Source organism: Baudoinia panamericana (genome assembly GCF_000338955.1).
Source record: "Baudoinia panamericana UAMH 10762 unplaced genomic scaffold BAUCOscaffold_1, whole genome shotgun sequence".
Lineage (NCBI taxonomy): Eukaryota > Fungi > Ascomycota > Dothideomycetes > Mycosphaerellales > Teratosphaeriaceae > Baudoinia > Baudoinia panamericana.
Genome location: NW_006911257.1, coordinates 1,643,530 through 1,656,814, shown reverse-complemented (window position 1 = coordinate 1,656,814; position 13,285 = coordinate 1,643,530). Strand labels below are relative to the sequence as shown.

Genomic DNA, 13,285 nt, shown 5'->3' with positions numbered 1-13,285 from the left:
CTGTATGCCACTAAGAAGAAGATGTGCTTAAACACAGAACAAGCAGATGAATATGGCACAGAACTTTCGGCTCCACTCACGGCCGGCCATACAGCGCATAAATTCGTCCTCCAAGTAAATTCTGCGATTTGCTTGAATTGTACTGTGCACATATTCTGAGGGGTTTGTGGTAGGCTTTGAAGCTGATATCAAGATGGCTGAAGAGGAAAGGCCAGCCAAGAGAACGAGATTGCTGTCTGATGATGAAGCCAGTTCGGAAGACGAGGGTGAAGGCGTTCTGTTGCCGCACGTCGCTGAAGGCTTAAAAATCAACGAAGAGTATGCGAAACGCTTTGAGCACAACAAGAAGCGCGAAGATAAGCATCGCTTAGAAGAGGTGTATGGTAAGGCGAGAAGACCCAATGGTGTTGATGGGGAGAACCGCGACGATTTTGGAGGCGAGGACGAATCGTCAACCGATGAGTCGGAAGATGACGAGGCGGATCTTGTTGATGCGGATGTGGATCGGGAAATCTCAGACACCTTGCAAGCGCTGAGGAGCAAGGATCCAAGGATTTACGACAAGGACTTCCACTTCTACAAAGAGTTCGAAGCAGAGGCGGCGGGCGGACAGGTCGGCGCGAAGAAGGAGAAACCGATGTATTTGCAAGATTACCACAGAGAGAACCTTATGGCTGGCCAGAACGGCGATGTGGACGCCGAGGAAGCAGCTGTGCCTCCACAAACGTTCCAGCAGGAACAAGATGCACTCAGAAGGGACCTTGTCGGCAAGATGCACGCTTCGGTGGCGCATGAGGATGATGAGGCTGAGGATGAGGACGACTTCCTGGTTGCTAAGCCAAAGCAAAAGCACAACAGTCTACCCTCTGCCACCGTTGCGCCGCGGAAGAAGATCACGGAAGAGGACATAGCGCTGGCGGACAAGGACCCCGAAACGTTCCTTTCGAACTTCATGGCTGCACAGGGTTGGCGGACAGCAGAAGGCTCGCGCTTCCAAGCCTTCGACTCCGATGACAGTGAGGATGAGCGCCGAGCTGAAGTCTTCGAAGAAGCCTACAATCTGCGCTTCGAAGACCCTGAGACAGCAAATGAGACGTTGAGGTCGTACGGCAGAGACGTAGGCAAATATGGCGTGCGGCGAGAAGACAAGACGGGACGTCAGAAGGCGAGAGAGCGAGAGAAGGAGAGGAAGGAAGCTGAGAAGCGTGAGCGGGAGGAGGACAAGGCGCGGTTGAGGAGGCTGAAGATTGAAGAGGCGGAGGAGAAGTTGAAGCGCATTAAGGATGCTGCTGGGCTTCGAGGGAAAGATGTTGACCTTTCGCAGTGGCGAGACATTCTTGAAGGGGACTTTAACGACGATGAGTGGGATCAGGAGATGCAGCGAAGGTTCGGCGACAATTACTACGAGGATCGGGATGCTGATGGCGTCGACTCTGATGCTGAAACAGCGGACGCTGCGAGTACGAGAGCTAAGCTAAAGAAGCCAAAGTGGACGGATGATATTGACATTAAAGATCTGGTGCCTGAATTTGAGAATGAGGATGTAAAGCCACAATTCTCAATTTCGGACGATGAGGATGGTGGGTACGACGACGAATTAGAAGGCGGTGCACCTCTACCTGTGGGCGGCGATGCCGATGAAGAGACTGCCGGGGATGTCCCGAAGAAAAAGCGCAAGACGAAGAAAGACCGCCAGCAAGACAAAGCCGAGGCCAAGCGCGCCGCACGCAAGGAACGCCTAGCTATCGAAGAGATGATAGACTCTGCGCTGCCGCTCTCAGCTGGAGCAACTCGCGAGAAGAAGGGACCCGCCGTTGGCTTCCGCTACCGCGCGACAAGTCCCACCTCCTTTGGCTTGTCGGCACGAGACATTCTCTTCGCGGAAGACAGCCAGCTGAACGAGTACGCCGGTCTCAAGAAGCTTCATGCGTTTCGTGACGCGGAAAAGAAGCGGCGAGATCGGAAGAAGATGTCGAAGAAGGCAAGGTTGAGGCAGTGGCGGAAGGAGACGTTTGGGAGGGAGGATGAGCCTGCTGGAGGGTTTGAGAGGGTTCTGGAACGGGCCCTAGGTGGACATGGCAATGGTGAAGCGCTTGAGCGGAAGAGGAAAGCAGATGACGGTGAGGGCGCTGGCAATGTCGTAGAGGGTGAGCGGAGGAAGAAGCGCAGGAGGGCGAAGAAGCTGGCAGCTAGTGATGAGGTGAAAGTCAGAGCTTAGTCGGCAAATGACTTGCCTTTAGCAACAATGTGCTGGCGACGCTACACTGTGTCTCGATTGAACGGAGTGCCCACGGTCACTTTCTGAGGCGATCTTGGTGGCTCATTACAGAAGCGCTCTCCACTCGAACTAGGTCTCGGAAGGCGAGGTGCACTGCTTTCGCTCAAGAGGGTAATGCTCTGCTACTGCGACCGTGCAACCTTTGTCGGGTTGGCTCCGAAACTTTGACATAGCACGCTAGGTATGCTGCAAACATGGGTCTACCGACCACCCGGCACGCAATACGCAGTGTCTTCTCGTGTTTTGACCCAATGTCGCGCCGTCACAGGTCACCCAGAGTGGACATGCATCAGCATCGTGCAAAGCGGAGGTGTGCGACACGCATCATTGTCATGTGTTCATGTAGTAGCCCTCACATGCCCTGACGGCGTCTAGCGTCGACCAGTTACAGTAAGCAGCATCTGACCGAGACAGGCAACTATCATCAACCCCACAGCATGTCAAGGTGATGCTGTGCGCCTGCTTACTGCCGTGGCAATGATTCGAGCTACAGCGTAAGCGTGCGGAATGAATGCGGACGTTGGACGGAATTCCCTATGGAGGATTTGACCGTCGATGAGTGGTCATATTAGTGATCCTGTGGTTTCGCAGGGCGTGATTGGAGTATATAGAAGCACAATGGCCCGTCCGCGCCATGAAACAATGCACATGAGACAGAGTATGTTTGCTGGTCAACATCGCGCAGCATTGGAACGTTACCGCTATTGCGACTCGCATTGACCGCACGACGTCGACGCAGCAGCATTGAAGCTATAGTCAGCTGTGAAGTATAACCTCATGGGCGCTGCCTTAACAGCAGTTGCCTCGTCATGGTTCGTTCGCGTACTTCCACTGTGCCAAAGGAAGACGGCTGTTGTGGAGCATCGCTGATTTGAACTGGACATCAGGAGAAGCGACCTCTGGACATGCTCTGGTCGAACGTGCGAAAGGTGGCAAACAGCGTGAAGCCTCACAGTACGCCATCTTTGAGCGATGATGAGTTACGACAACGCATCTTTGGTGAGTACGCAGAGCTGCGAGGCTTACAGTAAACCTGCTGAATGCTGCCTAGCGAACGCCGGTGTGCTGTTCCCGTCTCAGAATCAGAAAGATGCTTTCGACATCATCTACTGCTCCAAGCCACGACTGGCGGCGAAGGAGCCTCCGATTGAGCGGCCTCCTTGGCAATACGCGATGCTGGTTCGTAGACACCCATCTGGCGAGTATACGCCGTTGTTGAAGGGCGATGCTTGGTCGACGCCTAAGCCTTGGTCCTTGGTATTGCAAGGCTTGCTCGATGCGACAGCCGGCGCGCTTCACAAGTTGTTTGTGAACACGCCCTTACCAGCTCCCGGCACGGCGGAAGACTTGCCACGGTATGAAACCACTATTGGGGCGACTGCTCAATAGCTTGGAGCACATGTCCTTGATAGGTAAGACAGTTTGCCAAGAACGATCCTAGGATCTGTAGGCTGGGTACGCGGTGTTGGCGTGGACATATTTGCGCAAAGACCGCGGCAGAAGCCGGGTCGTAGCGTTGGATTAAGGACGGAGCAAACGGCACGCTCAGTACGGATTGCCGCCTGGTAATTTCGCCTTTGGAGGCGCAGCCAGAGATTCTTTGACACCCTTTTCGATATCAGCCTTGAGCTGCTCTTGTCGTTTCTCCTGTTCGAGCCTTCTCTGCGCAGCGCGCTCTTCGCTCTCGGATACCCCAAATGCGTAGTTCCCAGCTCCACCCCTACCGTGCTTCCTAGGGGGCTCGATATCAGACGGGCCAGCGCCGTACGATGGTGGACCATTGCCAGTACTGTCTCCAGTAGCCGGAGGCGCACTGGTGCCCTCGCCAAGGATATGCGAGCGATGAGCATCGTTAAAGTGGCCCGTTTCACTCAGGTCTCTTGGGCTATAATAATTGCCCATACCTCCTCTACCGGTGTGTGCATACTGTTGTTCACTCTTTTCCAGGTAATCTGTTGGTAATGGACCTTTCTGGTCAGATTCTGCGGCCTGTTGGTTCGCTTCCAGATCTGCGGAAGCTCGAGCGTTCTCCTGCTCGATACTGAGGATGTTACCGGCACCACCTCTCCCGTATGCTGGCATCTTGACTTGCGACCACTCACGCGGCTGTGGATCTAGGTGTAGATGGTCCCCAAAGAGAGTCATTGCACATATCTGCATGGTGGAGATCGGTGATTTAACCTCAGGCACTACAAGCCTCGTCTACCAAGCTTTCAATGTGCACGTACATGACAGTCAATCTCTGGGGTCGCCGTTTTGGCAGCGAGGCGAGCTAATACGGACAACGCAGTTATTGGCAGCAAGGAGCTGCACGCGATAGGATATGACTATTGTGCACGTCTACCTAATGTGACTGCAATAGCAGGTTGTGCCTGCACCTTTCGCCTTCGCTCTGAGCGGCAGCGTTCTTCGCAATGTTGATGATACTTCGCATGTACCAGTCCGCCAAACTGCAGATGTGGTTGTCGATGTTGTTGTGAGGGGTGCGATCAAGCACCTCCGAGGGCCGGGAAGGCGCTCTGGTCGCTTGTGTCGAAGGATCCGCGTCCGCGGCCACGATCGGAGGAGAACCTATCCCCACCGTCGAAGCCTCCACGTCCTCTGCCACGACCCTCGCCACGGAACTCGCCACGATACTCGCCACGCCCACGCCCGCGACCACGGTACTCCCGGTCGCCGCGGAACTCACGCTCACCACGGTCACCACGATCACCACCGCCACGGTCGAAACGCTCGCCACGGTCACCACGCTCGGCACGGTCTCCACGATCGCCGCGCCCTCCCCTGTCGCCTCTGGACCCGCCACCACGGCCTCTGCCACCGCGGCCGCGCTCCTGCTCGACCGGAGCGTAGTACTGGCCCTCGAGCACAAGGGTGTCTCGCTCCTTGGCCTCCTTTTGCTTCCTAGCCTTGGCAGCAGCACCGGACATGAAGTTCTCGTCGTCCTTGTTGCGCTGCAGTGCGGTACCCTCGGGGAACTTCTGCTTCGAGCCCTCGTTGGCCTTACGCATCTCAAGCGTGTTACCGCTCAACGCCAGACGCTTCTTGGCCTGCTCGGCAAGGTACTGGTCGTAGGACATGGTCTTGTCTTCTGGCTCGGCGGGCGCAGTGATTGCAGCATCACCACCCGCTTCCTCTGCAACTTCGGGTGCAGCAGCATTGTCTGGACCATTGCTGAAAGCTGGGTCGGCAGCAGCGGTATCTGGCGTGAAGCCTGGGTCGTCCTTGCTCTCCGCCTGAGCGATAGCCTCACCCGCGATCTCGTCATTCAGCTCGCCCTCGCCGGTTTCGGCACCCCACCCATGGGCGGCCTGCTTCTCGTGCTCGCCAACACCGGAGCGACTGTGACGGTCGTCACGAGCAGTGCGCGTGCCACCATAGTCACCGCGTCCACGTCCTCTGTAGTTGCCTCTTGATGAACGGCCACGGCCACCAATCTCGCGGTGCTGGCGTGGATCTAGCAATTGTCAGCAGGGGTTCAACTGGCGCGGTCTGAGGCATCCCCATACCCCGTAGACGGTCCGGGTGACGGTCTTGACGAAGACCGTCGTCACGCTGCTCAGCGCGGTTGTTTAGTGAGCCAGCTTAAAAGACTTGTCAGCACATTGTCTATTGTGGGCCAGCTACGAGCGGAGCCAGGCTCCTCTCACTGCTACGCACCGCCGTCAGCCCTTGTGAACTGCTCATGCCTGCCACCACGACCGCCTCCAGCGGGCCTCTCGATGTCTTCTGGTGGGCCTTCGGCGCCAGCATTGCGCTTGCCGCTGCGCTGAACTGGCTTGTCCACAGCCTGGGTCGGCGGCTCTGGCTCCCTGTCTGGGTCGAGCTCTGGGTCGTTGCCTTCATTTTCATCAGTACAATGTGCTCGATAAGCTCTGACTGCTCTTGCGCCATACCCAGAAGCTCGTAGAGGTTCTGTATCGCGAGTCAGTCAATGCGTGGATGTCGCGTGGTCTCATGACCATCACGAAGAATGAGTTCGCGTAGAGTAGGTCCGTACCTTGCTCGCGATTTGACTATCCATGACTACTATTGTGTCACGACGACGTTCGACCCATCTTCGATTCCCTCACTTGGATGTTTCTGAGTCACGAAACAAGGAGGTGAAGTGCAAGAATCAGTCGTTTGTTTCATGGTGCAGAAATGAGCTGTGCGGAAGCCGCCGCAAAGACTTGGCGTTCGCGGATCCAACGAGGCACAAGCAAGACGGATCATTCGATTTGGAACACAATATGCGACAGCTACTCGACAGTAGGCAAATGGGAACTTGCACAGTGAAGCTACAAGTCATAAACTATCAATAGCACATTGCTTAAGTAGCGCAACTCATGCTAAAGCGCCTCGCTAATCGCTAAACAATCTCACAGCTTTGGTATATGAACCCATAACGTTGAGCGGGTATGTTCTGTTTGGCCCATTCATTGCTTCACAGATCACGTCCTTCGTTCAACGGCCCGGTGGCTGCTGGCCGATCGTGCCATATGTGGTTGGGTAGTGCATGCTCGCACTCAAGCCGAACGGATCGGCGTCAAGCAAAGGGTCATGAGCATCTATCAACTGACCCATTACCATGCGTCCGCTAGCGAAGCCACTTGATTCGGGCTGACTTGTTGGCGCGATCCGTGATGATCCCGGATGCTGCTGCTGCTGCAGTTGCGTCATGTTGTGGAACTGTGCTTCATAGCCCGGCTGATAATACTCTTGACCTGAAGCAGCGTGCTGGTGCTGCATTTGTTGGTCGTATTGAGCCGGATACGTGCCGTGCAGTTGCGTCGGTGATGGATCGGAGGTAGGTTCGGGCTCGTGGTCGGCTTGGTCGAGCATCGGTTGCGCTTGTTCGGTATCGTACTCCTGTTCTGTACTCACGGAATGAATCTAGGACGAACAAAGTTCTATGGGGAAAAGGGGGTGGAGAGACTTGCCGAGCTGATCTATATGTTTCTGAAATGGGCTGGGATAGTACGCCGAAGCGGATGATGGCCCAGCGCTGGACAATGTTGTGGCAGCACCGGCGCTCATCGGCGGGTGCATGCTGTGTTGACTGGCCGAGGAGTGACTTGACATCACACTGGCGCTGCTCTGGTATTGCGACGGTGGCGGTGGACGCTGCGGCGCACGCTGTCTGTTTGACGGTACCTGTTGCTGTTGGGGCTGGTAGAACCCGGTACTAGGCGGCTGCTGCGACGAGCGGGCCTGCAAATGATGGAACTGCTGCGTTTGTCCCTGAGTGAGAACGGTAGACGTTGGTGGGGTAATCCCACCTTGATGATATGTTAGAGGTGACCGCGAGGTTAAGCTGGACGGCGATGGTGAATGGGATAAAGGCGTCGGGTGGCCTTGCGGAGAGGGCTGCGTGAAGGTTGTCTCTGCGTTGAGATGGCCTGGCGCAAGCTTGGGGAGGAAAGTCTGACCTCCCGATTTCCGAGCGTGCTGTCTCTGGACCGCTGTCCGTTGGAGAGGAGGCAGCGGCACTTGTGTTGGAGGCGGATTCGCACGTGGAGGCGCGAAGCCATGTTCCAGAATCGGGCTTCCCGTCTTCAGCTGGAGCTCGGCCTGCACATCGATGCCTAGGTACCGGATACTGTCAGCCAAGCATATTCTGGCACTGGTCGAAATTAAAGCTTTACCTTTCTCGAGCAGTATTCGCTCAAGCAAGGAGTTCTTATAGCGCAGCATCAGACATTCATCAGCAGCTGAGCGATGACTCTGCTGCAAAGTAGCGAGAGTATCCTCATTCTGCTTGATTGTAGCCTCAAGTTGCTTGATGTACTCGGTACGGCGTTCGCGGAAAGCAGCTTGTGCCTGTCTGTTCCGCTGTTTGCGCTCTTCAGATGTCGCATATATCTTCTCGGCCTTAGTACATCGACGAAGAGTTACCACGGTTGAAGACTGCACTTACAGGCTTCCGTCCTCCCTTTCGTTTCTGGGGTTGCGCGGTCGGCTCTAACGAAGCCGACAGCTCTGCATGCGTTTCATGCTCTGGCGTGGAATCGATTGAGCTCGGCGTTCCTTCATGCACTGCGTCAAGCTCGGTCTTGCTGGGAGCGGCTAAGTCTCCCTCCATGACCATGCTGTCACCCATCTGCAGGTACTCGGGCCAAAACGGCGGCACACAAGGCTGTTGCTGCAATAGATGCCGTGAAGCTGACGCTAGCCACGAGCCGTGGAAGCATGAACCGGTCTACCGACGCAACCCAGCCAGTCCTACAGACAATTGATAATACAGAAGAGTAAGTACGGCGCGGTGCCGCGAGGAGTCTTCCCAGAGTAGGTAAAAAGTAGCTAATGAAAACACGTCAGGGCGAAAGAGATCAATTAGAGCAGCAACGTGCGGTTATGCGGAGCCGCGAGACTGAGGTTGTTAGACTAATCGAGCGAGCTAAAACGGACAGCAGTAGAGACGGCGGTACATGTAACCCGCCAGAGCAGCGTGGTGACCAAGACGTGGGCCTACCAAGTTACATGTAGAAAAGTCTGCACCAAAGCAGTCCCGGATCCCTCCACTGCGCTGACGCAGGCACGGTGCGGTGAATGCCTGGGCGAGCATACAGGGCGGACCGCATTGCGTACTGCCTCGACCCTCTGGGAAGCATGTCCGTGTCCGACGCTCCCTGGTCATCTGTCAGCCCTGCATTCTTTTCACGGCGCGATTTGCAGCGTCTGAAGAATGTCACTGGATGGAAATGGAAGGTGCGAAGTACCGCCGGTGTATTCTCAATGCAACCTAAGAAGAGCGAGCAGTGGTCATTGCTCGTGGACGACAAGGATCAAGAAGATGATCGCTTGCGCTTGCTGTTGTAGGTTAGCAGAGAAGCACTGGAAGGGTTAGAGTAAGCGTTCGCGAAACGCTTCTCCTCGGAGCTCGGCGAATAACCACGTTGCTGGGAAGTACACAATCATATCAAATGGCTGGAGGACAGTCTTCTGAAAAATCACGATCTTGTCAGTATTGACGTCCGACCGTGCGAATGTGCACGCGCCTTTAGCATGTCTTGCACGCCGACAAGCCATCAGCCCGCGCATAGAGGCACGGTATGCATCAAGGATCGACATCGGGCGGCAGGCTATGCATCATACGAGCAATTTCGCGCCCGCAGCAGACTGTGACGGTCAAGGAGCGCTTAACAAATGTCCCGGTAGCTGAAACTAGGGCAATTCTGTTGTTCTCGAAGCATTGTGATAGAGGGCCAGTCCCAACTTCTGTCGCTTGACTTTACGGTACTCCAAGGCTCAATAGAACACCTTTCTTCTTTGGAGCTAGGCGGGTATGCCTCATGAAGGTAGAGACACCGTGTCTCCAAGCACACTAACCTCAGAGACTGCTGCATATATTCCTAGTTTTCCTCCGGGCTTCGAATCGTTCGATTTGAAAACCACTTGGATTAGCGACGCACGAGCCAATCTGATCAGTTTACAGCATGGTGCTAATACGATGCCTTGCGGAAGACGCCCATTGTTATCTAGGATATGCTCAAGTTAATGGCAACTAGTGACACGCTGGACGTACCTTGTTCAAAGATCTGCCGCGAGCTGCGCTTACCCTCCTGTTGCATTCATGTCTTCCTGCTGCGGTGTCCATACTTCTGAGCCATGCCTCTTGCAATTCACACTCCGCTCATCGTTCGTTGGCCCTTCCTCTCCGGTTTCGCACAGCCTCGTTTCATATCGCTTGATTTCTTTGCATAGATACAGTGTTGTACAATGACTCCGCCAAGCAAGCCGTCAATCAGGATGCGCAGATGGCGACCCGATCGCATGGTTACGAGATTTCGAGACCTCATCCGATCCTTGACCCGGCACAAGCAAAAGTGATTGATCACAGATTGCCGCATCAGGCCGCACCATCGATCAGCGAACTACCGCCATCCAACCCAGCATGGCCGCTACCAGGATTGCGACCGCTGTCCGACATACGAGAGATAACCGAGCCAAGCTTGATGGACATGACCGTCCGGCAACAAAACGCACAGTTGGCGACGCGGCGGAGCACCTCGCGTGTACGCTCCGTTGGACGCCAGCCATCTGTGAAGCGTGAGGGTATGGCGAAACGTAGCCGGTCACTACGGTCTAAAAGCTCGCTCAGACAGCACGACCCTGCGAAAGCGTCAGATAACCCAGCGTTCCGAACCAATGCGACATCGAACCCGTACGAAGCTCGAACGCCATCAGCTTCCTCCACAAGCCCGGAGCAGTCGGTGCGCAATATCATCCCTCAGTCGAGCGTGCCGCGCCGCTCTTCGTCCTTCGGACAGTCTCAGCCACAAGACAGAGGCCATGCTCGACAACCTTCGATGCACGATGTGCGACAGCTTTTGCGGCCTGCGCCGTCAGCGACAGCTCTGACCATACCAAATCGAGGGCGGAGCGATTCACCAGTGAAAGTTGCAGGATTGCATTTGGATTCTGTAACGTCAGAAGTGGTAAGAAGCTTGCCTTCACGGACCCATATTCGGGTACCGCACCCTATTGACTTGTTAGAGTCTCCGACATTCAGGCATCCGCGCATAAAGCTCGAGCTGCAGGTTTCGGGTCCAATCTTCGTCGGTGGTGGTACCTTGGAAGGCTTCGTCCGTATAACCGTAGATGAGAACGAGCGCCTGAAGCCGCGCAGAACGCTCGGCGTTGGCTCGTTGTCAGTTGACCTGCTTGGATACGAGGCTTCGGGAAACCGCAGAGCGACTTTTGTCGCACTCGGCACCGAGCTCATTGACTCCAAACACGGTCCCCCTCCGAATACGGTCGAGCCGGCAAATCCACTCATGCCTTCAGACAAGTTCTGGACTTTACTGCCTTCTGCCTCGTCCCTACCGTTTCTCATTAGCCTACCGATAGATACCGGCCCAGCTCCTTTCCAGTCAAAACACGCAAGCATTGGGTTTCAACTGTCCACTACCGCCGTGATACGAGATGCTGGCACCCACTACCGCGTCCGTACATCGCAGGAGGTGCAAGTATTGCCAACGCACGATCCGGAGAAGACGCTCGCATCTCTGCCGAGCCCGCTAATGACTGCAGACACTCTGACGTGGCAAAGGGCTGGTAGGTGTGAGACTGTCAAGGCCACTGCGGGCTTGCATAGACAGGTTTGGGTGAGTGGGAGCAGCATCTTTGTGGATGTATTCGTCGCGAACAGAAGTACGAAACACATCAGAAGGATAGATCTCAATCTTGAGCGCGACGTGCTCTGCTACAAGCACGCCGCGGCCGCAACCAGGGAGAAGTCCGCCTTGCGTGCACGGGTGTCCGACAAACCGCATCAGACAATGATCGCGACAACATCATTACAAGCAAGCACTAGCGGTTGGCATGGGCTGGATCCTCACAGCATGGAGACGCGCACTTACAATCTTGACATACCACGAGGCCATGCCACAGTGAAGCCCGGCAAATTCTTCGAGGTGTGCTTCTTCCTGAACATCTCGATCGTGATTTCGAGCAGCAAGACTTTGACACTGCAGCTCCCTATCAAGCTTGTGCACATGAACTCTCTGGACGTGGTCCCGAACTTTGTCGCGCAAGTAGCGGCTGCGTTTGAGCAACAGCAGGCTCACACGCAGCGGCGGCAGCGGAGCAATGATCTTCGGTCTTGCAACGCTGACCATCGAAGACATCGCCCTATCTCGTCTCCGGCCCATGATAAAGACCTCCGCCGTCAGCGATCTTACACCCAAGGACGAGCTTTCGCAGCTCCAAGGCAGCAATCTGTTGATCGGCACCGCGCACACCAAGCTGACATCGAAGTTCTGCGGCACGTTTTAGACACCTCACCGCGCAAACATACGGCACAGCTGCAAGGCTTCACGCTCAAAAAGGCGGGTAGCAACTTCAGCTTTGGCAATGTTAGCGCTGGTGGAAGGAGTACAGATCACAGCAGCCCCTTTCGCGCTGTATCGTTTCATCCGCCTTCGCCCAAATACACGCTCCCGGATGTCCATGATGGGGCCGCAGAGGGCGTCGGCAGTATTCGGGCACGCATGCGGAAGATGGCAAGCTTCAGTACCCTACAGAGCGAGCGCTCGCAAACAAGGATCGGCATGAAGCCACCATCTCGGCCGTCGACGGCTGCAAGCTCCCGTGAAAGGAAAGGCCGTGGCAGGTTCGAGTCCAGAGCCGTGGCGACCAAACGAAGTGATAGTGCTGTAGGGCGCGGAGGCTCTTGGTGGCTGCGCATGAGGCACAAGTTAGAGGACAGAGAGGGATGGATCTAATGGGAGGGTGGTAATATGGCAGTGTTTGAGTGATGGCACGTGAAGCTTAGCTAAACGACGCCTTGCTGTGTCCCAAGCAACGAACTATCCAATACCATTAACGTGCTGAAACACACTTCGCCGGTGACTGAGATACGCTAGGTCTCCATGTCGCTTTCCATGCATACATCGTCATGACATAATAGTGTACGGCAGGTTTGCACAAATGCTCGTATACCCCAGTGATCATCACGAGGAAGAGGTCGTGTAGGCCGTGCGCCAGGCCGGGGCACCAGACTTGATCAATCGTAGCGCACAGATTTGTAGATATATCGAGGAGATCTAGTATTCGATTAGGCAAACGAGGCGCATTTGACTTACGGGTGGTGACACGCCAATGCGGCAGGCTCTATTGGAACTAGCCCGTATCCCTAGCGATCACCAACACTATGGGGAAGCGCGTGAGCGTTGATGTCGGTAAGTTCCACGATGTCCAAAAGGCGAAGCGGAGCATGCTGTGGTGGATGGTCGTTTTGTCGCAGGCAGTGAAGGTTACTTGAATTGCACCTCATCTCATACACTTTGCGGCGACAAATGAAGTGTCACTACAAACGCTTCGAGGGTGCGAGAGAGCGACGCTGATGAACAAGCGAAATTGGACTCCGTGCGCTAACGGTGGTGACTCGGCAAGCGTAGCCGGGTGAGGGAGCGTGCAGACGAACGGTTTCAACCTTCTCACGGCCTACTTGCAACTCTGTTTCTGCTCTCAGCCGCGTTGACGACAACGACGTGCTGGCTCCTCGACACTCTCTTGTGCTGT

At 55.3% G+C, this 13,285-nt stretch overlaps 5 protein-coding genes across 5 annotated transcripts; 2 read left to right on the top strand and 3 right to left on the bottom strand.

Annotated features, from left to right (window-relative positions):
- Positions 1-193: 193 nt before the first annotated feature.
- BAUCODRAFT_21083 (uncharacterized protein) lies at positions 194-2,218 on the top strand (the record flags this gene model as incomplete). Its single annotated transcript, XM_007674134.1, has 1 exon — positions 194-2,218. The coding sequence occupies one exon, from the start codon at positions 194-196 to the stop codon at positions 2,216-2,218; it is 2,025 nt and encodes a 674-aa protein (XP_007672324.1).
- Positions 2,219-3,328: 1,110 nt separating this feature from the next.
- Positions 3,329-4,398, bottom strand: BAUCODRAFT_29542 (uncharacterized protein). Its single transcript, XM_007674133.1, has one exon. The coding sequence runs from the start codon at positions 4,358-4,360 to the stop codon at positions 3,824-3,826; it is 537 nt and encodes a 178-aa protein (XP_007672323.1). The 5' UTR covers positions 4,361-4,398; the 3' UTR covers positions 3,329-3,823.
- Positions 4,399-4,597: 199 nt separating this feature from the next.
- BAUCODRAFT_29538 (uncharacterized protein) lies at positions 4,598-6,358 on the bottom strand. Its single transcript, XM_007674132.1, has 5 exons — positions 6,279-6,358; positions 6,175-6,193; positions 5,939-6,118; positions 5,788-5,862; positions 4,598-5,735 (listed from the first exon to the last, which is right to left on the bottom strand). Exons 1-5 carry the CDS (start codon positions 6,300-6,302, stop codon positions 4,768-4,770), a joined length of 1,266 nt encoding a protein of 421 aa, XP_007672322.1. The 5' UTR covers positions 6,303-6,358; the 3' UTR covers positions 4,598-4,767.
- A 366-nt stretch (positions 6,359-6,724) lies between these two features.
- On the bottom strand, positions 6,725-8,342 carry BAUCODRAFT_62407 (uncharacterized protein; the record flags this gene model as incomplete). The annotated part of the gene is made up of 5 exons (XM_007674131.1): positions 6,725-7,139; positions 7,197-7,265; positions 7,341-7,845; positions 7,906-8,122; positions 8,178-8,342. The coding sequence occupies 5 exons, from the start codon at positions 8,340-8,342 to the stop codon at positions 6,725-6,727; spliced, it is 1,371 nt and encodes a 456-aa protein (XP_007672321.1).
- A 1,675-nt stretch (positions 8,343-10,017) lies between these two features.
- On the top strand, positions 10,018-12,486 carry BAUCODRAFT_62253 (uncharacterized protein; the record flags this gene model as incomplete). Its single annotated transcript, XM_007674130.1, has 2 exons — positions 10,018-10,327; positions 10,382-12,486. The coding sequence occupies 2 exons, from the start codon at positions 10,018-10,020 to the stop codon at positions 12,484-12,486; spliced, it is 2,415 nt and encodes an 804-aa protein (XP_007672320.1).
- Between the last annotated feature and the right edge of the window lie 799 nt (positions 12,487-13,285).